This window comes from Equus quagga, chromosome 15, assembly GCF_021613505.1.
Source record: "Equus quagga isolate Etosha38 chromosome 15, UCLA_HA_Equagga_1.0, whole genome shotgun sequence".
NCBI classification, from domain to species: Eukaryota; Metazoa; Chordata; class Mammalia; order Perissodactyla; family Equidae; genus Equus; species Equus quagga.
In genome coordinates, this window is record NC_060281.1 from 41,127,190 (window position 1) to 41,152,228 (window position 25,039).

At 39.4% G+C, this 25,039-nt stretch overlaps 1 protein-coding gene across 3 annotated transcripts in view; it reads left to right on the forward strand.

The window, feature by feature from the left end:
• Window positions 1–25,039, forward strand: part of KIAA0319 (KIAA0319 ortholog) — a 91,600-nt gene that overhangs the window by 43,708 nt on the left and 22,853 nt on the right. For all 3 annotated transcript variants that reach the window (XR_006885371.1, XM_046640616.1, XM_046640615.1), the window contains 8 exons: window positions 4,094–4,286; window positions 6,859–6,957; window positions 9,619–9,716; window positions 10,673–10,760; window positions 11,766–11,858; window positions 13,302–13,434; window positions 20,322–20,550; window positions 23,253–23,376. Coding sequence is in view for 2 of the 3 variants with exons in the window: in XM_046640616.1 (XP_046496572.1) it covers window positions 4,094–4,286; window positions 6,859–6,957; window positions 9,619–9,716; window positions 10,673–10,760; window positions 11,766–11,858; window positions 13,302–13,434; window positions 20,322–20,550; window positions 23,253–23,376 (1,057 nt within the window). In the remaining variant the exon portion in view is untranslated. The remainder of the gene's footprint in view (window positions 1–4,093; window positions 4,287–6,858; window positions 6,958–9,618; window positions 9,717–10,672; window positions 10,761–11,765; window positions 11,859–13,301; window positions 13,435–20,321; window positions 20,551–23,252; window positions 23,377–25,039) is intronic.

A 25,039-nucleotide genomic window follows, 5' to 3' on the forward strand; every position in this document is an offset into this window, starting at 1 on the left:
GAGCATGTGTTAGAGATTTTAGTCACTCATTAATCATTGAGTCAACTAGGAAAATGTTATAATTGTTGCACAAAAAAATCCAAAGAATGAAAACATTCATAGATCAACAATGTTGAAATAAATGTGCAAATGGAGGCAAAACTGGTTTTTCCAGGCAGGAGGGGAGGGAGCTCAATTTTTAATTTCTACCAGACGGGGTAAAATCTACTTGTCTATAGACAAGAATTATTTTGCATTGTTATCAGTTACCTACAACTTATAAAGTTGTAAGATTGCTCAAATACAAGAAATACTAGAATCAGATAACCTGGCAGGATATCCTGTAGACAGTATTTTATTTTCCATTGAAATACAACTTATCCCCTACAATCACATTAAATTTTTTTGAGCTGCATTGAGTTATAGTTAATCCTTGAATAAGTGTTGATAAACAGATAGGTATCATAATAAGAAATATGATTTTATTCTGAGGAAGTGCAAAGTTTGGAATATTGATAGAAAGAAAGATTTCTTCTCTCAACAAAAAAGTGTTTAAAATAGTACACTTGTATTTGATAAATGTGCTAAGAAAATTCAATGGGGGAAAAGAATAGTCTTTTAAACAAATGGTACTGAGGTAACTGGATATTCCCATACAAAAGAATGAATTTAGGCCTCTCAACTGATGAAAAATCACTACAATTTAAACAGCAGATCTTTATTTGGGCAATTAGAATTGCAATTTGGGAGACACAGGTAGAAATCCAGAATGTGTTCCTCTGGGGAGTAAAAGTCAGGGGCTTTTAAAGGCAAAGAAGGAAGGTTGTATTATAATTTTAATTGGCATTGAAGGAAGAGAGCTAATCTTGGCTAAGTGTTGGTTGACTATTGATTCTCTCTTCAGAAGGTCTGCGGTCCTCATTTTTGTGATCAGGGTGTCCGTGCTCCTGCTGCTTTCTCAAACAATTGCTATTTTGGCCCAGTCCAAAGGTTCATCCCAGTCCAAGGTTCAAGACAGCAAAGCAGTTTCTTTGGAAAGGCAGCTCTGACTCCATTTTAAAATGGCTCCACTGTAGTCAATTTTGATAGGCCCCTGCCTCATACCATGTTAAAAAATTAAGTCAAAATGTATTGAACACCAAGAAAGTGAACACCCATGGAATGGGATAAAATATTTGTAAATCATATACCGTAAATTTTGTATCTGGAATATATAAAGGACTCTTAGAGCTGAATAATAAGACAACCCAGTTAGAAATGGGCAAAGGATCTGAATAGGTGTTGCTTCAAAGAAGTCAGAAGAATGGCCAATAAGCACATGAAAAGATACTCAATACCATTGTTAAAAGATAAACTAAGGCATATGAAAAATTTTAAGAGTTAAAGCAAAAATCCATTCCAACTGGGCAACGCCAAACCAGAAGGAGTGCTCTACCAACAGGAGCGCATGGGGAGACTTTGATAGAGCAAAGCTGGAGGCAAAGTAAGAAAATTATTGATTGGGTATAGCTTAAAGCCTAGTTGGCCTTGCTTAGGCTGCCAGGGCATTAGAGCCACCTTGGTCTAATGGCCTCCTCATTTAATTGTTTTAACACCATTAATCTTTAGGGAAATGCAAATTAAAGCCACAATGAGATATTACTTCACTAGAGTGGCTAGAATGAAAAAAACTGAGAATAAGTGTTAGTAAGGATATAGAGAAATTGGAACTCTCAGACACTGCTGGTGGGAAAGTAAAATGGTACGGGCACTTTGGAAAACATCTGGCACTTCCTCAAAATGTTAAACTTAGAATTACTATATGCCCCAGTGTAGGGGAGGAAGAAATATTGCTCTAGCCTTCTAGATTCTTCTGGCTGGTCTAAGAACTAAATTGACATGATACAGAATAACAGGAGAAAATCAAACAAAGTTTAATAACATGTATACATGGGAGAAACCCAGGAAAATGGAAATGGCCAAAATGGCTGAAGCCACCACCTTAAATACCACCTTCAGCTAAAGACAAAGGAGGATGTTGGAGGTAGTAGTTTGGGACTTCAAAGGGAAAGAAGGAAATTCACCTGGAGATGGAAATGCAAATGTTTTGTAAACAAACGTTTGCCATACCTCGCAAAGATAATGGGACATGGAGGGGACTTGGATCACATGGGCCTTGCTGGGTTCCTCCCTGTCTACCACACCTAGTTCATAATATACTATAGTTATGTATGGTGATTGCTCCTTCCTGGAACAGGCTTTCTACCTTAAATTCTTTTAGGCAGTTGAGGAGGTCAGAGTTTCTTCCTGAGTTTTTTGTTCTTAAAAATAATCAAGCCAAAGAGACATATTTTGGGGTAGCAAATTCTGTTGCCCTACACCAGCAATTCCACTTTTTAGTATTTACCCAAGAGAAATGAAAACATGTGTCTACACAAAGACTTGAACGTGAATGTTCATAGCAGCAGTATTCATAAATTACTGCAATTGAATAGGACAAATTCAGGGAATTTGAAACAAATCAAGACTAAATTTGTAGAGGATAAAACACGTTTTCTGCAGTTTTGTTTTCAAGTGCACAAGACTAGACAGATTCACCTAAAACAAGTTGTTTCAAAGTAAATAAGAGTAGAGAAATGAAACGAGTCATTTGAGACTTTTATTGACCAGCCTCGGCTTTACATCAAAAAGCTAAAATGGGGGCCGCTGGTGCTCAGTTGCTTCCATAGAAGATCCATTTTCTTTGGGTGGAGTATGTCAAAGAGGATCTGTATCCTGATAACTTAGCAAAGAGTTCTACGTGGAGGTCATTTAAAGATGACTGAATAGCTAAAGTGAAGAACTGGCATGTGATTCCAGCCTAGAGAGGCAGCATGGTGGGAAAGAGAATGTTCTAGAGAGGAGGCAGGAGTGACATTTTCTTCTCTCTCAGCCATTTCCTGGTGACTTTGAGACCTTGACCAGAAGTGTCTTAGTATCTACAGACTTCATTCTTTATTTCAACATGGCAATATTTTTTCAAGATTCTGTAAGGCTAAAAAAATCCAGTTCATCTTGTGGAATTTGCAGCGGCCCCACTATCATATGCTTTGAATACATATTCTGAAACTCTGGTTTGCGGTGATTCTGAATTTCATGCTATTCTCAGAAAGTACAGATGCAATGAAAAACCTCATATATTGGCAGTCACTTCACAAACCCAGATGCCTGAAACTTCAAGGAAATCGCGCATCTTAAAGCTGTAGTAGACCCACTACCTGATTTTTAAAATGTTGGTCAATTGATTTCTCTTAGTCTGATCAATATATTTTCACTTTAACGCTTAATCTTCTTTTTGCCTTGGTTTCTGAAATTTGTTGCTGAAGGTGTCGCCACTTCCCTAGTCAATATCTGGAACTCAGTGGGTATTCAGTTAATATTAGCTGTGATATCAGTTATCCAGTCACAAAATGTCTGCCGTGTTCTTTTCTCAACAGCAAAGAGTAGCTGTTTTCAGTAAACACCAACAGCCCCCTCTCCAGTTTACGTGTGAATTATAGCTTTTCTTTCTGTGGCGTTCTTAGTGCAATTTCCCCTTTGGGTCTCCTGTCTTCTTAGCCTGAGTTTGGCACCACACAGTCACTGGCAGTTGAGGCTCAGAAGAGCATTTTATTTTCATATTATGAGACTTCTCTCTGGCACATATTTAATTGAAAAACTTTAAGTTGGTTAACTCTATAACCATAACTTCAACCAAGTTATAACCAAACTTCAAGTTATAGTTTATACACAACGGATGAATAGAGATCATTTACTCTAGAAGCCTGTTCACAGTTGAATTATCTGATTGTCTTCAATTATTGTCTTACTGATTAGTTCAAGGGCTACCTTAATTATTTTCTCTCTCTTTATCTTGAATATTTTGTGTGTGTGTGTGTTTGCCTATAATAATTGTCTAACCCACTGTTGCCTTGCATTTTTGATAGATAGCAGAGAGAATATTTGAAAGAGATGGTTTAGAGTCCTAGAGTTTTGTGATATTAGACATGGTATTTCAAATGCTACTGAATGAAAAAGGTCACTGACATTGTGTTGGCTTGAAGACTTCAACCTTGTTTTTTTCCATAACAACTTTCCCTTGTAATTGATCTCCTAGGTTCTAATGCCTTCCCATAATCCTCCTCCAGCCAGCCTGGAGTTCAGCCCAGCCATGGTGGAGAAAAGCCCAGTTCTCACAGTCGCCCCACAGAGCACAGAGCATAGCATCCCAAGCCTTACCACGAGCATCGTTCCCACTGAGTCTGCCACACCTGAGCAACCTGGATCTGCTCCCACTGCTCCCAGGACAGGTAACTTTAAAAAAATACAACTGGAAGGAATGTATTGGAGACATGCTGTAGAATATAGTAGAGACAACTTTTGAAGTTTACTCATTCCCTCCAGGCACATTTTTGAGCATTTACCATGTGCCAGAATACTACACACTGGGGATTAAAAGATGAATAGTCATTGTCTTTTCCCTCAGTGACTCTATAGGCCAGAAGACAAGACTGACAAGTAAATAGATGGTTTGATACCATATGGTAAGTGTTGTGAGAGGATGCTACGGGAGCAGAGAAGGGGCACCCCACCCGACCTACTTTGAAGGTCCAGAGAAGGCTCTCCAGAAGTGATAATGCCAGGATGGAGTGAGCCAGCTACAATGGGGTTGGTATGTTGTGCAGGTCGAGGGAGCAACATGAGTAATAACAATAATGTTAATTATATTTACTGAGCACTTACTGAGTGCCAGGCACCATGCTTGGCCTTTCCCACCCATCATCTCATTCACTGCCTGTGCAAGAGGACAGAAGTACAAGAGCACATGTGACGTTTTGGGAGAATTGTAAGGAGTTCGTACAGGCTGGAACTGATCATGTGAATGGAGTGGGAATGGCAAGAAATGCAAGATTTTGAAGGATCCTGTGTTCTGTGCTAAGGAATTTGTGTTTTATTGAATGAGTATGGAGAATCCCTGAACGATTTCAAGCAGGAAAGTGAAATGATCAGATTTGAATCAAGAAAATAGTATGGAGTTGACTGGAGGTAAGAAGATCCGTTAAAAAACTACAGTGAGTGGCCACAGGGATGGAGACAAGGCGCCAGATTCAAGAGATATTAAGGGGGTAGAATCATTAGGATTTGATGAATGGTTGAATGTCAGGCTGAAGGAAAAAAGACTGAGATATATGAATATATGGAACTGAAAATTAAGTGAGCACTTGGGCAGAAGATAAAGGACTAAGAGTCATCAGTGTGAAGGTTATAGTTGAAGACTTGGGGGCATATGGGACCATCCAGGGAGAGTGGCAGGGTAAGCTGGGAGAGCAGAAGGAGCCTTCAGAGCTGACTGAGTGGCCGTGCCACGGACGTAGGAAACAAAGAGGAGAGCGTGGACTGAGGGAAGTAAGGAGGAGAGAATTCCAAGTAGGAGGAGGAATGAGAGGACCGTGTTTTGCTGAGGTCATGGGGAGGACTGAAAAGCTCCCATTAGATTTACTAATAGAGAAGTTATCAGGCTTCGTCATGTTTTCTGAGCCTTTCTATGGGTAACGTACTTTGAGGATTAACCTCTCTTCCTTGATTATTTACTTTGATCCCTAAGTACAGAGAAGGATAATGGTGGAGGAGAAGCCATGTAGTATATTCAAGAGGAAACTGGCCTGGGAATTAGGGTCCTTGGGTACCTATTAGTACCTATTGCATGGAGTTGTTTGAGGGTTAAATGAATTGATAATTTTAAAACCCTTGGGACAGTGCCCGGTACAGCTTAATCTGGTATATAAGTGGTTGTTGAAATAAATACATTTAAGTTAGTTAAATTTTGGTAGATCTATTGCTACTTACCCATATATCCTTAAGCAACTTGCTTTACCTTTCAAGAGCTCAGTTTCCTCATCTTGTGAAATGATAGGCTTGGATCGATGATAGGCTTGGATCGATGTCCCTTCCAGGTCCACAGTTGCTCACCTTCAGGCAACAAGTCTGTGAAAGTGACAGGAAAGAAGAGCCAGAGAAGGCAGCGAAGGCTCTGCAGGTGGTCAAGAAGGCACTTGAGGGACGAGGGACCGAGTACTGACTGAGAGGAGCAGATTTAAATGAACCACACGTCCAAGCAGTTGAGACCTCTCGAGAGCACTCAGCTTTTTTCCTAATGTTTGCTTTTCTCTGTGTGATATCTTGACATATCTCAATTGTATTTTACAAGTGAAACTGATGTCCAGTTGAGTCAAGCCAATGGAATATATCGGTGTAATCCTGGTTATAGAGAAAGTAAACGAGCATTCTTCTGAACACTGATTTAGTGGATAAGAGCTTTTGATGAGAGCGAATCTTTCTGCTGCTTGGTTAAAATAGCCTTTTTATATTGAGGTTGACTGCATTTTCTCTTGGAAAGGTGTCAAGAGCAAGGCCATTAGCAATAATTCATTTGGTTACTATCAGAAGAACTGAGTGGTGTGTGACTAATGATATAGAAACACTTATGATTGCACTCAATCTTTTTATGACTAAAGAAGCACATACCAAGGAGTCAAGAAAAGCTGGCAGCAAGAGAGAAAAATAGACCCAATCCGTAGTACCCCACCTGTTTCACAAAACTCTTGTCACCCAACACCTTGCTCAGTTGGTCTGAATCATTATTTCTTCACAGTGCCAACCCACATAGACTGTTTTAAGTTTGTGAAGTTTACCCTGCAGCATAATATAGGGCACAGTTCATTTACTAGCAGGAGGGAAAGTGTGTCTTAGATAAAATCATATGAAGAACTATTACAAAAATATGTTATTTTATGGATACTAAAAACAAATCTATTGTAGGACAGTAGTTGAACATAATTCTGGTATATATAATGGAATGCACTATTTCTAATTAACTTTCAGTGAAAGAGCTCATGGTGTCTGCTGGAGATAATATAATAATAACTTTACCGAAAACTGGAGTTGAACTGAAGGCTTTTGTTGTGCCAGCGCCACCTGCAGGTCAGTTTGACTTTCCTCTGTGACCGCTAGGGGCGGGTTAGCTGGGATGTGCTTATTTATCAGGTCGTTAGGGGTTATTTACAACATTGATTCGTTTTCGCAATATTGTGTGATGTCACAAATGAAGGTTCTAGAGTGGATGACAAGGCTTTGATGATTATAAGCATTAGAGTTTATTGAAATAGTTTAAAATGGAGTAAGAGGATAGGAAATGAAATACCGTACGTATCCTTTAATTGGTCAGGATAGAAAGCCATAAACTTCTGATGATGCAAAGCAGAGTGATATATGAGAGCAGGAGAGGTTTCCACATACCAGATTTTGACCTATGATAAGCCATGGAGCCTGGGAAGTTTCCACTTAGGAGGAGACGGTAGCGTTTGCACTAAGGTTTGTTTGCAGAAATTTCAATAGTGATGACACGGCTCTGAGGTTCTCAGGATGCCTCACACCAGCTGTTCAAAAAATGTTGTTCAAAATGCTCTTTCTTCTGCTTGTCCAGTGCTCCGCTATTCAGCAAACCTTTGACCTATCCCTGTGACCTGTCAAATGCGTTCTTTCTTAAGGTATATCCATTCTTAAGCTGCTTGAATATTTCTCATTCAGGTTAGTTCCTTTATTCATTTTCTCTGTATCACATATAAATTGAAATTTAAGCAGAGATGATAATATTTGGTGTTTGCATTTAATCCTTTCTGCTGAGGGACCTCATACTTTAACGACTAGCGTCTCAAGAAGGAGAAAGCTTCATCCTAACATAGAGAGGTTTCACTTATTTTTGTGTCCTTAAATAAACCCCTACAACAGAGGAAATGAATTGAAATCTCCTTGCCCTTTATTAAAAGGAGAAAGAGTACAGTGTTTTATACTATGTTAAAACTCGTGGTCATGAAGCCTTGGCTGTCTGCTGGAGGATGTGAGGACCAGCCTTGCACCCACCTGTCTGCCATCCAGCCTGCTGCGAGTGAGAGCTCCAGCCTACCCACCAACTGGCCACAGGGATGAACTGCTGGCCCAGATCAGAAGAACTGCCCAGCAGAACTACAAAATTGTAAACTAAACAAAATGCGTTAAAGCAATGAAAACATGTGTCATCACCGGAAACCGATACCGGGGCTACCAGTTGGCTGGAGGAAACCCTCCCTGATCAGGAGCAGGGAAGACAAGCTCGGCCGGAGAATCCACGAAAGAAAATTAGGAAGGTTCCTGTTTTTAAAGTTTATGGCTGGACCTGACCTCAGACACTGGCTGTGTGCTCTCTGTCAGCTTCTCACTGTGACATTTATTTAGGGTTTACTCTGTGCTGGGCTGTGCTTGGCACTTTGCATGAATTAATATGGAGTTCATTCATTAATATGGATCCTTGCAACAACCCAATCATCTCCCCATTTTACCAATGAGCCACTGAGGCTTGGAGAGGTCACCAATCTCTCCCGGTGGGGACAGATGGGGACCTGAACCAGGAGACTTGAGTAAGCCTACCCTCAACACTACCCAAGGAAGAGGTAACCTGGGGGAGGAATGACCCAAAGACAATATTTTTGTTGATTCAAAGTTGTGAAATAGGGCCCAGGCCCACCCATCTCCACAGTGTCTATGGCTGAAAGCTGGGATGGGGTAAGCTTTTACCTCAGAGACACCATACCATCTAAAAATCTGCGTAAAATCTTTACCCAGCTGGAAACGAGAATGACAGTCTCCCAACTTTTAAGAAAACAATGGAGAAAGATGGGCATCTGGGGCAAAGTTGATGAAATTCCTCTAGAGAATTTTCAGTCTCTCTCCTCAGCCTTAGAAAGTACACTGTAAAGTTTAATATAAAGATACATTTGATCAGGAAAACATTTTAGCTTTCTTAGTCAATAGAATCACATTCTATGACCCTGCTCTGCACACCTCACAGCGATACACATGCTGGCACTCTAGCAAATGTGTACCTACTATGTGCGCCTTTCAAGGAGTGGGGACTTCATGGGTCTAAATGAGAAATGCCATTGTTCACAAATTTTGTCAGATGGGCAAGTCTGGCTCTTCAGACTTTTCACACGAGGTCTTACTGTGGTCCTATGTTTGTAGCACTTTATATGGGGCTTCAAGAGGGTGTAATGCAGAACAGGAGAATCTAACTGGTCTCAGACTGGGGACTTCACAGGCCAGACCTGCTCTCCCTTTCTGTTTGCCTCCATTCTAATTGTACTAAAGATCAGCTTTAAGCAACAATGACTTACTCCAGTTCCAGGCCATGGTAACCTGTGAAAAATCTTTGGCCAACTATGAGTAGAGTCAGTATTAAGCTTTAGTCCTCCTAAAAACAAAACAAAAAAAGCCCAAACAACTTTATGTCTAGTCAGATACAGCACTCTGGAAGGAAAGTCATCAAATGCCAACAGTGAGATTAGGGAGATCTTTTTTTTTTTTGCTTTCCATATTTTCTAAATTTTCTGTAAGTTGTATGTTCTTGTAATAAAAAAGAAATTTTACATTAAAAAGAGATAGAAACCTTGTTATTCCTTACTTGGATGATAGTTGAAAGTTGAGTTCGGTATACTCAAATTAATCTCTACTGGTGGATTGAAGGCTGTCAGCTGCTTCCCTCTGCGCAGATTATATATCGTGACCTCTCAGAATTTATAACTACTCATATTTCTTTTTCACTCTCAGAAACAACCTACAACTATGAATGGAGTTTAATAAGCCACCCTGTAGACTACCAAGATGAAATAAAAGAAAGACACGCTCAAACTCTTAATCTCTCTCAAGTAAGTAACCAGAGGTGGGTTGTATTTGACAGCATACCATAGAATTCAGTTAACTCCTTCTTAGCTGGTGAACCCGGGAGTCTGTCTCATGGTTAAGATCAAAAGAAGGATATAAATGAATCAAGTTTCAACCATATAGGTAGACAGGCAGATGGTTAAATAAGGGGGCTTTCAAATAGCTTTTCTTTATTTGAGTTACTTGGCATATCAGCTGCGGGAAAAGAGGCTGGCTGTCCAGGGGTCTCTGTGGTGAGGTTGAAATTCAGTTTTCTAGCTCTTGCACTCTTTGCAGTGTTAGAGACCTTCTGGGTTATCTCTGCTTCTCAATTAGGCACAGTTCTAGAGTTGTCAATAATTCCATTCCAGTTCATAAATGTTTTGAGTATCAAATATTGCTCCAAGATGTAAGCACCTCATGAGAAGAAACATACCTTCTTCCTGGGCCATGAAGATAAATAAGCTAACTTAGTTAGCTACCAGAGGTCTGGTTTCCTACTAGGTGATTAGGTTGTCTTCATTCCTGAGACTGTCGAGGTAATGGTGCAGCACAAGTTTGCATCACCTGCAAGTCTTTGAGCACTGTTTCTCAAAGTGTGGCACCCAGACCCAGACTGCAGACAGCAGGCTCACCAGAGCTTCAGATAGTAGCTGAAGATGCATGATTCCCATACACACAAGAACTGCTGCCCTTGGCTGGCCCATCTCCCTCATGCCTCTGGAAGGCCCACGAACATCTGTAACTAAGCTAAAGGCCTTTCTGGGTGATCTTCAGTGTTCCAGAGCACAGGCTTCAGACAGGTGGCAGGGTCTCCACAGATCCACGTGAGACTTTCTCCTGAGCCCCTTCTCTGTGCTGACGTTAGGAGAATGGCTTCTGGGATGTTTTAGGCTTTCTAGGCAATGGACCCATCCAATCTTTTGCGTGTTTACCTGTGTAACCTTTCTTTGTGTTGCAGTTGTCAGTAGGATTTTATGCCTTCAAAGTAGCGGTTTCTAGTGACAATGCCTTTGGAGAAGGATTTGTAAATGTCACTGTTAAGCCAGGTAAGCCTGTATAAGAGAACGGCCTCCTGTTGTACAGGTTATCTTAATTTTTCAGTGCCTGAATGACATGGTAATATATTTTGTATTTTGCAATCGTCTATTATAGAGAAAGCATGCAAGCATGTTGTTTGTTTTCTTTCTACTTTCTGTATAAGTCTTAGTACTCACTTGACACTGCTGTTGAAGCTTACATACAAGGTTATTGCTTGCTGATTCAGAATGGTGGCAAATTGTCCCTTAGCCTTCCCTGCTGACATTTACTCTATGCCTTTCTCTACCTCTGTCCCCCATGACTCAGCTTTACCTTAGGTGAAGGAGCATGTCAAACACATTCAATGGAGCAACCAAGGGGTCAGGGAAAATGTGTGCTGTCGGCTTTCAAGCCCACTGGGCCTTTCAGGCCACTGCTGGCACATAAGTCACTGCCTGTGTGTGAATTAGAAACAGGTGGCCCTTTGTCGGGGTGACACAGTCCTGGCTCAGGGAGTGTCACATAGGCTGGCCTCAGACTATGCTGCAGGCACAACCTGCACAACTGAAGTGAGCCACCTCTGTGCCAGCTTCACCTCCCAGCCCACCAGTGGGGCCGACAGCTCTGCCTCTGGCACATTCTGCCTGATTAACTATAGCTGAAGTGTGGCGGCAGTGGTGAGGGCCTTCCGTCAGAGATTCAAGATCCACTTCATCGTAGGAGCTGGAACTGTATCCCATTGCTCCTTTTCTGCAATTACTACTCAAATTCTATGACTAACCCCTTGGTTATTATTATATGTGATCACCGAGCCTGGGCTTATGTACAAATGTAAACATGCAGACAAGCTCCTACAATTTATAGATCGGTTCCAGAACTTTAAAAAGTATTCTCCACAGTTGAGGCCTGTAGGATAAACACCTCCTTGACAGGATGTTTATAATCAGTTTTTTAAAGCACATGATTTTCTTTGGGTAATGATATGCATATACATAACGTGACCTCAGTCAGTGTCCTTTTTTCCTGTCACACAGCCAGAAGAGTCAACCTGCCACCCATAGCAGTTGTGTCTCCCCAGATACAAGAGCTCACTCTACCTTTGACGTCAGCCCTCATCGATGGCAGCCGTGTGTATCCTGTGATACTGTAGGGGTTTTTTGCCCTATATACTATGAGATTTAATGGGCGCTGTCTATCCTGGCCGGGAGGACTTACGGACTAATACGCTGATAGAGGACCATCTCCCTCTTTAGTCTTCTGTCTGCAAGTTTTTCACTTCCTTCATCACAACTTCTCCGGCCTGTGCTCACTTTCCCTTCAGTTATGTCTCATTTATCTGTGAACAGTTCTTTAGGGCCTAGTTACTTGATTTGGAATTAAAGCCATTATTAAAGATTCTCCTTTTGATGTAGTATATATGATGAGCAGTTGGAAAATCACCTTTAACAAATATTAGAAGGGTCGCCTTCAGTGAGGGTGGGTAGTGTTTTGTTAATTTAATTCAGCATTCATTCCTTCTATTTGAGTTTATGTGGATAGGACCCCAGTTGTAACTACAGATATCCGTGCAAATGAGAATAGACTGAAAACATATCCTATATTTGACAATATATTAATATTTATATAGGTATATGACAATATATGACAAAATATGTTCAATAATATCAAAGTCACCAGTATTTGCATTTATGCACAAAGCTAATACCACATCCTGTGGAGTGAAGAACAGTTGCCTTGATTGTTGGGAGAAGAATATTTGTCAGCCACGAATGCTGCCCCATTCTGCAAGTCTGCAAATATACAGAAATCGCTCTGACATGATCACTTGCATCTATTTGAATATACATGTCCACATTTCCCCCTTAACAACATGAAAATAAAGCAAAAAAAGGAAAATATTTATAAGAGAAAATGCATAACATTTTGTTTCTCTAATTCAGTTTGGCTTGGGTACAGGAAACTGTTCAGGCTTGTTAATCTGTCACATGAACTTATTCTTTCCTTAAATGAATTAGAAGAAAATGGCTCCCTTCAGATCTAAATTTCTATGATTCTGTATGGCACATTTGTTGGCTCTCTTTTAAAGTAGAAAGGGAAGTTTCTCTCGCTTTACATCTTAATGATTAGGGTAGTCAAAGGCATTTTATAAATTATATATGACCATCTCTTAGGTCTTTATGAATCTGTCAGTACAGAGACCTATTTAAAATTATCAGTAGGGTGTCAGGTGCTGTAGCTGAGTGAGTAGAAGTAGTATTTCACCGTGCTACACTTGGTTGACTCCTGTTTTAAAAAATGCAGTAGCACCTGTCACTGTGCTTTTTAAATTCACAACTGAGTGGGAACAACCTCACTCAAATCTGGTGGAAATCCAGGAGAAAAATAGTGATGATAATTTAGGGAGGGGAAGAAATCTTCCTTCTGACACATAATACATATCCCTTGAAATCTATGCAATTATATAATTTCACATAAAAACATTTAAACATGTAATAATATAAAGTACAAAATTTATGTTTTAATATTCTCGCATTTCATTCTAGTTTTCCTTTATTGTTTAATCTTTCTAGAAAGTACAGATGATGCTAACATAGTGAGTTACCACTGGGAGGAAATGAACGGGCCCCTGGGAGAAGAGAAGATGTCCGCTGATTCTCCCGTCTTACGTTTGTCTAACCTTGTTCCTGGAAACTATTCTTTCAGGCAAGTGGGTTCCCCACCTTTATTGTGCTTCCCAGTACGTACATTTTGACTCTCTCTTTAAATTGATGCCTATAAAACATGGTGCTTCTTTTCATTTTGGCCAAGAGGCAACGAAGGTGTGGTTTTCTGAGGAGTTTTGGTTGGCAGCCACTTTAGACTCTGATATCAATTAATCAACCCATATGAATTATGAGTGCCTGCTGATTGGAAGCATCTGGTTTTGGTTGTCAGGAGTAGGATGGGGATGGCATCTTTTTGTGTTGATTTATGTGAAAGAAAGTTTGTATCTTCAGAGTCAAAGTGAGTCAGAATTGTCTGTTTCTTATCTTTTTCTTACAACTTTTTAAGGTATAACTGAAGTCTATTAAACTGCACATATTTAAGGTATAAAATTTGATGAGTTTTGACGTATGTATACGCCTGTGAGACCATCATCACAATCAAGATAATAAACATTTCCATCATCCCCAAAACTTTCCTTATGCCCCTTTGCAATCCATCTCTCCCTCCACTCTTGTCCTTGGGCAAACACTCACCTGCTTTCTGTTGCTTTAAATTATTTTATACTTTCTAGAAGTTTATATAAATGGAATAATGCAGTATGTAAACCTTTTGCCTGGCTTCTTTCATTCAGTAAATGATTTTGAGATTCATCATGTTGTTGTCTGTATCAATAGTTTGTTCCCTTTGATTGCTGTGTACTATTCCAATGTATGGATATAGCACAATTTATTTATCCTTTCAGCTAGTCTGGACATTTGGATTGTTTACAGCTTTGAGCTATTACAAATAAAGCTGCCATGAAGATTTGTGTACAAGTCTTTGTATGGACAAATATTTTCATCTTTCTGGGGTAAATATCCAAGAGTGGAAAGGCTAGGTCCTATGTTAAGTTTATGTTTAACATTTTAGGAAATTGCCAAACTCTTTCCCAAAGTGAGTGTACCATTTTGCATTCCCACTCGCAGTGTCTGAGAGCTCTACATTCTCACCAATGCTTGGTGTGGTCAGTCTTTTGAATTTTATCGAATTTATTGGGGGGTGGTATCTTCTTATGGTTTGACTTTGCGTTTTCCTGATGGCCAATGATATTAAGCATATTTTCGGGTGCTTATTACCCATAATATAACTTCTTTTGTGAAATATCTGTTCAGGTCTTTTTTGTATTTTAAAAATTGCTTTGTTTGTCTTATTTAGTTGTAAGAGTCTTTATACATTCTGAAACAAGCCCTTCATTTTATATATGTGCCATGGATATTTTTTCCCAGTATGACTTTTTGTTTTCTTAATGGTGTCTTTCAAAGAGCAAAAGTTTAAAATTTTTATTGTGTAATTTATCAGTTTTTTTTTCTGTTTCATGCTTCTTGTGTTCTAAGTAACCTTTGTCTATCCCAATATTGCAAAGATTTTTTTCCTATGTTTTTTTCTATAAGGTTTATGGTTCTAGGTTTAGATCTAAGAGATGTTTTGAGTTATTTTTAAGTATTGTGAGATTTTTGAATGTCGAATCAACCTTGCATTCATGGGATAAACCCTATTTGGTCATTATATCCTTTTTATATAGCATTGGATTCAACTTGCTAATATTTTGGTAAGGATTTTTGTGTCTATCTTCACAAAAGATATTAATCTATGCCTTTCTCTTCTTTTTTGCAATGCCTTTTTCAAGTTTTGGTGTAAGGATTATACTGGCCTCATAAAACAAGTTGGCCAGTGATCCATCCTTCTCTATCTTCTGAAACATTTGTGAACAACTGGTGGTATTTCTTCAGTGAATGTTTGATAGAATTCACCAGTAAAATCATCTGGGTCTGGAGTTTTCTTTTAGGGAAATTTTTTGATAACAAATTAAATTTCTTTAGTAGATGTAAGGCTATTTAGATTTCTGGTTTTTTTCTTGCATCAGTTTTTGGTAAGTTGTATTTTTCAAGAAATTTGTCTAATCCATCTAAATTGTCAAATTTGTTGGCATAAAGTTGTTCATAGTATTTTTATATTTTGCTTTCATGCGAGTAGGATCTATGGTGATAACCCCTTTTTCATTTCCAATATTGGTAGTTTGTGTTCTCTTTTTCTCTTGATCCATCTAATTAAGGGGTTTGTTAATTTTGCTTATCTTTTCAAAGAACCCCTAACTAAAGCTGTATTAATTTGTTTGTGTTCTAATTTTGTTGATTTCTGCTCTTATCTTTATTATCTCTTTACTTCTATTTACTTTTGATTTACTTTGCACTTCTTCTTCTAACTTCTTAGAGTAGAATCTTGGGTCTTTCATATTAGATCTTCCTTAAAAACTTATAAAGTTTTTAAAGTTGTTATTTTCCTTTAAGTACTGCTTAGCTGTGTCCCATACATTTTGGCTTTCGATAATTTTAAGTCTCAAATACCCCTTTAAGAAGCTGATGATTTCAGAGAAGGAGCCCATATATATGTATTTATGAATCCTCTGCAGTCTGGCCAGGTTAAGAAACTCTCCAGCATCTGACTGGATTCATCTTCGACTAAAAAATCCATGGAGGTGCTCTAGAGCGCTTTAGATTTTACTCAGGTTGTAACAACTTCTGTTTTGGTTTATTTGAAATCTCAGCGGTAAGAAGCAATTTACCCTATTAGGATGGCTATTATTTAAAAAGTGGAAAATAACAAATGTGTGTGAGGATATGGAGAAATAGGAACCTTTGCGCATTGCTGGTAGAATGTAAAATGGTGCAGCTGCTGTAGAAAAGTTTGGCAAGTCCTCAAAAAGTTAAACATAGAATTAGAGTTAACGTGTCTACATCCCACTTCTAGGTATCTACCCGAAAGAATCGACAGCAGGGACTCGAACAGATACTTTTACACTGTCTTAGTCCATTCAGGCTACTATAACAACTTAAATTGGCTTATAAATGACAGAATTTATTTCCCATATTTCTGGAGGCTGGGCAGTCCAAGGTCAAGGTACTGGCAGATTTGGTGTCTGATGAAGGCCCACTTCCTGGTTTATAGACAGCCATCTTCTCACATGGCGGATGGGGTGAGGGATCCCTCTGAGGTCTCTTTTATAAGGGCACTAATCCCATTCAGGAAGGCTGTGCCCTCAAGACCTAATCACCTCCCGAAGGGTCCACTTCCAAATACCAACCACTAGGGATTAGGTTTCACCATATGAGTTTTAGGACAACACAAACATTCAGTCTAGAGCATACACCAATGTTCATAGCAGCATTAATCATAACAGCCAAAAGGTGAAACAACCCAAATGTCCATCACCGGATGAATGTGATATATACATACAGTGGAATATTATTCAGCCTTAAAAAATGAAATTCGGACACATACTACAACATGGATGAACCTTGAAGACATTAGGTTAAGTGAATGAAGCCACTCACAAAAGGACAAACATAATATGATTCCACTTATATGAGGTACCTAGGGTAGCCAAATTCATAGAGATAAAAAGCAGAATAGTGGTTGCCATGGGGTGGAGGGAGGGGAGAAATGGGAAGGTAGTGTTTAATGGGTACAGTTTCAATTTGGGTTGATGAAAAATTCTGGAGATGGGCAGCCATGGTGGTTGCACAACAATGAGAATATCCTAATGCCACTGAATTGTACACTGTTTAAGTTTAAATGGTGAGTTTTATGTTATCTGTACTTTACCACAATTAAAAAGAAGAAATTTACCTAGCTCTGCAAGCTTGTTTTATTATTAAGAGTGGATCCCTGAGAATCTATAGGCTCTTTGGAGGCAGAATGAACAGCCACATGGAGCATCCAGTGCTCGTGTGTGTTTATTTGGTTTTTAAGACTTTGTTTTTTTGGAGCAGTTTTATGTTTACAACAAAATTTAGCGGAAGATGCAGAGATCTCCTAATGCCCCCTGCTTCCACACATGCATAGCCTCCCCATTATCAACATCACTCACCAGAATGGTACATTTTTTTAAACCAAGGATGAACCTATATTGAGACATCATAATTATCCAAAGTCCTTAGGGTTCATTCTTGGTGTTGTACATCCTATGAGCTTGGACAGATGTATAATGATAGAGGTCTATCATTATAATATCATACATATAATTTCATACATATTTTCACTCCCCTAAAAATCCTCTCTGCTCTGCCTGTTCATCCCTCCCTCCCCGACAACCCCTGGCGACCACTGATCTTTTTACTGTCTCCATAGTTTTGCCTTTTCCAGAGTATCAGATAGTTGGAATCATACAGTATGTAGCCTTTCAGATTGACTTCTTTTGCTTAGCAATGTGCGATTAAGGTTCCTCCATGTCTTTTCAGGCTTGATAGCTCATTTCTTTTGAGCTCTGAGTAATATTCCATTGTCCGGATGTCCCACAGTTTATTTATCCATTCACTGAAGGACATCTTGGTTGCTTCCAAGTTTTGGCAATTGTGAATAAAGCTGCCATAAACATTCACGTGCAGATTTTGGTGTGGACATAAGTTTCCATCCCCTTTCGGTAAATACCGAAGAGCATGGTTGCTGGATAGTATGGTGAGTGCATTTAGTTTTGTAAGAAACTGCAAAACTATCTTCCAAAGTGGCTGTACCATTTTGAATTCCTATCAGTAATGAATGAGAGCTCCTGTTGCTCCACATCCTTGTCAGCATTTGGTGTTTCAGATTCTGGCCATTTTAATAGGTGCGTGGTGGTATCTCATTGTTGTTTTAATTTCCGTTTGCTTGATGACACATGATGTGGAGCATCTTTTCATGTGCTTACCTGCCATTAGTATATCTTCTTTGGTGAGGTATTCGTGTGTTTGTTTTTAGTTTACCACCTTGACTGTCACAGCTTGATCCAGAAGAAATACAGGTTTCAAGAGACAAGTGACAATGTAGGAGTTAAAAGAATAATATTTTCTTCTTATAATAAGAATAACGCATGTTTGCCATAAAAATAAAAACAGAATATATGTAAGCATAAAGAAGGAAATTAAATACCTCCCGTAATTCCACTACCTAAAAATAAACACCCTTAACAGTATGGTATTTATGTTTATGGTGCTTTTTCTATACATACATAAACGTAAAACATTTTTTTTCTTACTTGGATCAAAATGTATAGGACTTTTTGCAGGCTACCTTCTATAATTTTAAAAATTTTGTCTTTCACATTTAAATTAGAATTAATTGTATACCTTCCATGGTTAGATCCAAGTTTTTTCCCCATATGGATAATCAGCCAATTGTCCCAGTACTATTTATTGTCTAATCTATCCTTTCCTTCTACGAGGCCACATCTCTCCTATATCTAGTTTTCCTAGATGTGTGGGTCTGTTTTTGGATTCCCCATTTATCGTGAATATCCATGTCATTAAATATTCTGCAGCATCATGTTTAATGCTGTGCTGGTACATCATAGTTTCTTAATTCAGCCCCATTATTCAATGTCTGGGTGAACATCCTTACAGTTAAATTTTGGAGTACAAGTAAAATTTCTGGGTCAGAGGCCTGTATATTTTAAGGAGTTTGATACGTGTTGGCAAATTATTGTCCACTTTTTATCTGAGGGTTTGCTAAATCCACTGGTTGGAACTTTATGGTGTAAAGACCTCAGGGGATTTCAGAAAAGTTATTAAAAGTCTCTTTATAGCACTTTACTTATTTATTGGGGTAAAATTTATATATAGTGAAATGCCACTTTATAAGGTGCTTTTGATTCATTTTTATTTAATTACTCTTCATTGGCTGGTTGAGGCAGATTACTGCTGCTATCCGCATTTTACCAGGAAGAAATTCCCTTAACGGGCCCAGAATCTGTCCTGATCAGCCTGGTTGAGGAGGAAGGACCTTAGGTGTTTGGTTTGCTGTCAGAGCCAGGACTGGAGTTTGTATCTTGGTGGTGCAGAGTATGTGGGATAGTGTGAAAGGAAGCTCGGAATACATGGGCCCTCTGTCTGCGTACCTCACCTGCAAATAAGGCCTGTGATCTTTCTGTAGCTTCATTCTCATATTCCTATTTACACCTGGCTAGCATTCATCACTGCTGAACTAACATCTTTACCCTGGAAGTGACCTTATGTCACCGATCCAATTACCACATCAGGAGTGAGTTTACTGTGGGAGGGTCAATGCACTTCTCTTTGTTGTTTATTTGTGGAGGTTGAGTATCATTTGTATTTGAAAGTGCTTAATCCTAAAATTGCTTTGCAAGGAGTGTCCTGAAAACATAATTACAGTAAGTCCTCTAGAAAAGAATAAAAAAATTGAAAGGCTTTGTTGCTGAAAATTCGTGAGTGATTTACTGTCTCTACATGCTCAGACCTGAGGGCAGGACTTAAACCTGATACGTTCTTAGTCTCAGCTATTAGAGGGAGGCTTCTGTGTTGGCTGAGGATGGTTTCTTCACCCACCATCTCAAAGACTCATCAGAGACTCATATAAGATAAAACTCTAGGGCTGGTCCGGTGGCGCAGTGGTTAAGTTCCCACATTCCGCTTCTCGGCGGCCTGGGGTTCGCCGGTTTGGATCCCAGGTGCGGACATGGCACTGCTTGGCATACCATGCTGTGGTAGGCGTCCCACGTATAAAGTAGAGGAAGATGGGCACGGATGTTAGCTCAGGGCCAGTCTTCCTCAGCAAAAAGAGGAGGACTGGCAGTAGTTAGCTCAGGGCTAATCTTCCTCAAAAAAAAAAAATTAAAAAAAAAGATAAAACTCTATCGTGTGACTATATTGCTAGCTAAAAACAAATAAACCAACAGCAACAAATAAAAATAATATCCTCAGGTCTCTGTTCTTTTCTCAGCTTCCTACCCAAATTTCTCTTTACACCTGTTCTAAATTGTTCTGAGAAATGTGGGCAGACTTAAGGCAAATTGACCACCTGTCCTAAGATTTGGCATGTTTTTGCAGAGTAATGCCTTCCTCTCCTTTTTGTAGATTGACTGTTACAGACTCAGATGGAGCCAGTAACTCCACAATTGCAGCCCTAATAGTCAACAGTGCTGTGGACCATCCACCAGTTGCCAATGCGGGACCAAATCAGACCATAACTTTGCCCCAAAACTCCATCACTCTGAATGGAAACCAGAGCAGTGATGATCACCAGATTGTCCTCTATGAGTGGTCCCTGGGCCCCGGGAGTGAGAGCAAAGAGGTGGCCATGCAGGCAAGTTCTCCATCCTGCCTTCGGACTTTTGTCTCTGTCTATCTGCCTGTCTCTCCTTCCATCCATCTGTTCATCCATCTGTCTATCCACACATCTATCTATCTATCAAGTATTAATTCGTGGGGGATAGTTGAATTCAGAAAATATGTTTTATAAAGTTGCCTGATATATCACAATTGTTAGAAGAGCTCCTAAACTCACAATCTTCCAGTTGACATCACTGCCCCTCACCCACTCTGTCTAAGCACAGAGTAGTAGCTAAGTGGGTCCTGTGTTGACAACTTAGCCTTGAGGTTAGTTTGGGAAAACTCTGACCCAACATTGCTACAGAAATATTATTTTAGTGTTAGGAGAAACCTTAGAAATAATCTAATCTAAACCTCATTATCAGAAAATTCTTCCTTATTTTGTTTCTCCTATTTTTAGAAACTCTGTCCTGTCTTTTCTGTATCCAGTGGTCTCTTTTTAAGAGCTTTTTGTATTCAACTTTTGATTTGTTCAAGTGTTAAATATATTTGTGTAAAGACATAATAACCTTGGAAATTTGCTGTGTGTGTGAGCTGTTTGCTTATTCTTCTCTTGGGGATGGCCAGAACTATTTGTTTTTGTTGCTAACCAGCTTGATATTTTTGCAGTTATGTTATTATTTGAGAGTTTAGTGAAAAAAAAAAAGGACCTTACATTGCCACCCTTCTCTTCTCCTTCAAACTCCATCTCACCAGTCCAAGATAAATTTCTCATTAGTATTTATGATGAAATCAGACATTCCATGAAAACTTATCTCCTTTACTTTCTGATGTTTCTGAAAAGTATTTTACAATTATGATAATTAAAAATGCCTCATTGTGTTTATGGAGCTTGAAAGAGCTGTGAGTCCTCTAGATGTCCTCGAAGAGCTCTAGGTGTAGTGTCCCTCCCTGCCTAAGGGTTGTGGCAAGGGCTATGTTTTCTTCTGTTATATTAATAATTCTGATTCCGGGGGGTTTAGATACAACACAGGAAGAGGGGATGTTTTGTATTTCCTTGGTTAAAAAATATTCCAAATTTTCTTTCCCTTAATTATTGAGAGTTATGTGCCCAAAGATGTGCTCCAGATTTCATCCATGTCTAATTGACACGTATCCAAAGGAAGTCACTCGTGCAGGGCCACAGAGCTAGCCTTGCTGCTCTCCACGCTTGCCTATCTGCTGCAGATGCTCTAAGGTTATCCACAGTCACGATGGTATTGACTTGTGATTGATTAATCAAGATGTCAAAAGGGCTGATGCTTTTGATTAACTGGGGCCATCACAAAGATGAGCTCTGTAAACTAGACCTTTTACGTTAGTCTAAAAATTGTGCAAGGCCGCCTTCTGAGGTTGTGCTCCTTACTGGGGAAGGTCACGGAAGCCTGTGCGCTTAAACCAGAAACATATGGCTGCTTCGGGGTCCTCAGTGAAAGGTGTTAGTCTGTTCAGTTCCCATCTGCTGCAACGTTCCTTTTTATTGTGCGCATAAGCATTCATGTAACCGTATTAATTTTGAGCCAACTAATAGGAACTAATACTTTCTCTATAGAACTTTTCAGAAAATAAGTGCTGTGCTCTATTTAGTTAAAGTAGGTAAAAGCACTTTTTAAAAAGTTCTTAAAAGTATGCATTTCAAATTTCATAAGTTCCCCTTGTTATAACACAATTGATTTCCTATCAGTTTTCTTTTTCCATTAAAATCTGTAAAAAATACATGCGGATACATTTATCTTTAGACAATTTGGGGATCTGTAAAAGTAGACAAATTATAATAGGACTTAAAATTAAAAATTCTTTTCATGATGCCATGAACTTCAAACATAGGCAAGAATTGGAAATGTTACCTACAACACAGCAGCAACAAAATGAAAGCGTATTAACCTGGAGGCAACAAGTAGTTAGCTATTACATACTCAACTGAAAAAATGCCTCATTGAAAAATTTATTTTTGATTATAAGAGTAATACATGAATTGCTTCTTGTGGTAAAAAAAAAAGTTCAAATAAATCCTGATAAAGTAAAAATACACCTTGACTTCACCCAAGTCCCCAAATACACCTTGACGTCCCCTTGTTGGAGATAATCACTTTTCTCAGTTTAATGTGTGTACTTCTGGAATCTTTTCTTTGTGTTTATATGTGCGTATGTGTGCATGTAGCAATATCCATCACACTGTCTGCATTGTTCCGTGACTTTCTTTTTTTGCTTCATAATATGTCTTTGACGTCTTTCCATTTTATTATTTATAAATCTACGTTATTCTTTTAAACTAGCATCCCATTGTGTATTGGGGTGGGTTTGGCCATTCCTCTGTTGATGAACATTTAGATTGTTTTCATTTTTTGCTATTTCAGGCAATGCTTCAGTCAGCATCCATGTGCACATCCTCCTTGTGCACATGGGCATTTCTCTAGTGTAGATACTAAGAATTGCTGAGTTGAAGAGTGTACTCATTTAACAGTTGAGTGGATGTTGCCAGACTGCTTTCTAAGAAGTCTGTGTTAATTTATACTCCTTCAATAGTCTATGAGGACACACAGTGAACTTTAGATCATATTTCCTGGGGCACACACATTTCTTTTTCAAGCAGGGTCTTTATTTTTAGTAAAATTGTTAGTTTTTCATTATGTCATACTAATTACTTCTGCTTCTTTAGTATTTTTTCTTTTCTTTCTCATTTTTGCTATTACTTAGGGAGTAGAGACGCCATACCTTCATTTGTCTGCAATGCAGGAAGGAGATTATACGTTTCAGCTGATGGTGACAGATTCTTCTAGGCAACAATCCACTGCTGTGGTCACTGTGATTGTCCAGCCTGGTAGGTGAGATGGAAAAGGGATTTGGCCCCAGAGATTAAAGCTGAAATGACACCTGGGCTTCTGGGCTTCAGCTAGGCCAAATATGGTGCAAATTCTCTAAATCTGAACTATTGAGAAATCAGGGCTCCAGGAGCTGAATCTTAATATAAAGCCAATTTTCTTTTGCAGTTCTGAATCACGTCTTGACTGTGTTTCTAAACCAGGGTATGAAAGACAAACTGAGAGCCATCCTCAGAGTCACTTTTGAGCTCTTATGCCATGTCCCACTCTGCTGAAGGTCTCCAGAGGATTCCTGAAGAGGCTGCTAGTTATGTGTGGCTTGGTACTCAGATGGCTGTGCCAGATTTGGGGGAATTGACTACAGTTCAGTTCAAAGTCCATTAATGTTTTTATGAAAACCCAGGACTCTGCTTTCCTCCAGATTTAAATAACCTTAAGAGTAGTTAGGCTTTTGCTTGACAATGGTCTTAGCTTTAGAACTGTTCTGGAAGATGCCTGCTAGTCCCAGAAACTGTCCAGTGTCCTGGCAACTGAGAATCTACTCAACTTAGAGACAGTGCATTTATTTTTTCATTGATTTATTCAGCTAATATGTAATATGTGCTATTAGTTAGACCCTGGGGATATGGAATGAAAGAAGATAGACTTAGCTTCTGCCCTCACAGGACTCATGAGCCAGTACACATAAAACCACATGATCAGTGCTTTTCTAGGGGAAGGACAGGGTACCAGGGGAGCCCACAGAGAGGGCACCTACCTGGGCTGGAGGTGTCTGCAAAGAGCTCTTACATGAACTAAGGGTTGAAGCATGAGTTGCAGTTAGCCAGGTAAAGAGGGTGAAGGGTGGGGAGCGAAGGACAAGAGGAAGCGTTTTTAGGCAGTGGGAACAGTATGCGTGAAGGCCATGGGATGAGAGAGAGCCTGGGAGTTCAAAGAACTAAAAGGAATTTAGTGTGATTGGAGGGAGAGAAAGAGGTGAGGATATGGGATTGTGAGGGGCAGGGATCAGAATGACAACAGGTGATCTGGAGAGAGAGGCAGGGGCTCTCTGTCACTGGCTTTGTAAATTATGTTCATGAAAATATTTTATCCTAAGGGCAATGGGAAACCGCTGAGCTTTACTGAGTAGGACAGTGAGGCTGGGACCTGGTCCAGACGTTGAGTAATGGCTGCCTCAGTTTTTGACTACATGACTTTTTTTAACAGAAATTTTCCTATTTATATCAATGGTAATATCAGTGATACTATTATATATTATTATATATAATACAGGTATTCCCTTAAAATCTGCACTTATGTTGTCTACACTCACTGTATTATATATATTATTATATTATATCTTTTGCTTTTGTTCAGCATTTAACCAAAGTGTTTTGAGCATTTGTTATTTATCAGGTACTGTGTTCGGCACTGGGGCTACAAAGGCAAAAGAAAGTGAGCCCTATCTAACAAAGTAGGTTTTTTTACGTTGACGTCAACTTCCTTCCTGCCTGCCTTCCTACCTGCCCCCCCCTCATCTCCCCCTGTCCTTCCTCCTTCACTTCTCCCATCCTTCTCCCCTTTCCTTCTCTCTTCTCCCATCCTTCTCCCCTCCCCTTCTCTTTCTTTCTCTCTTCTCCCATCCTTCTTCCCTTTGCTTCTCTCTTCTCCCATCCTTCTCCC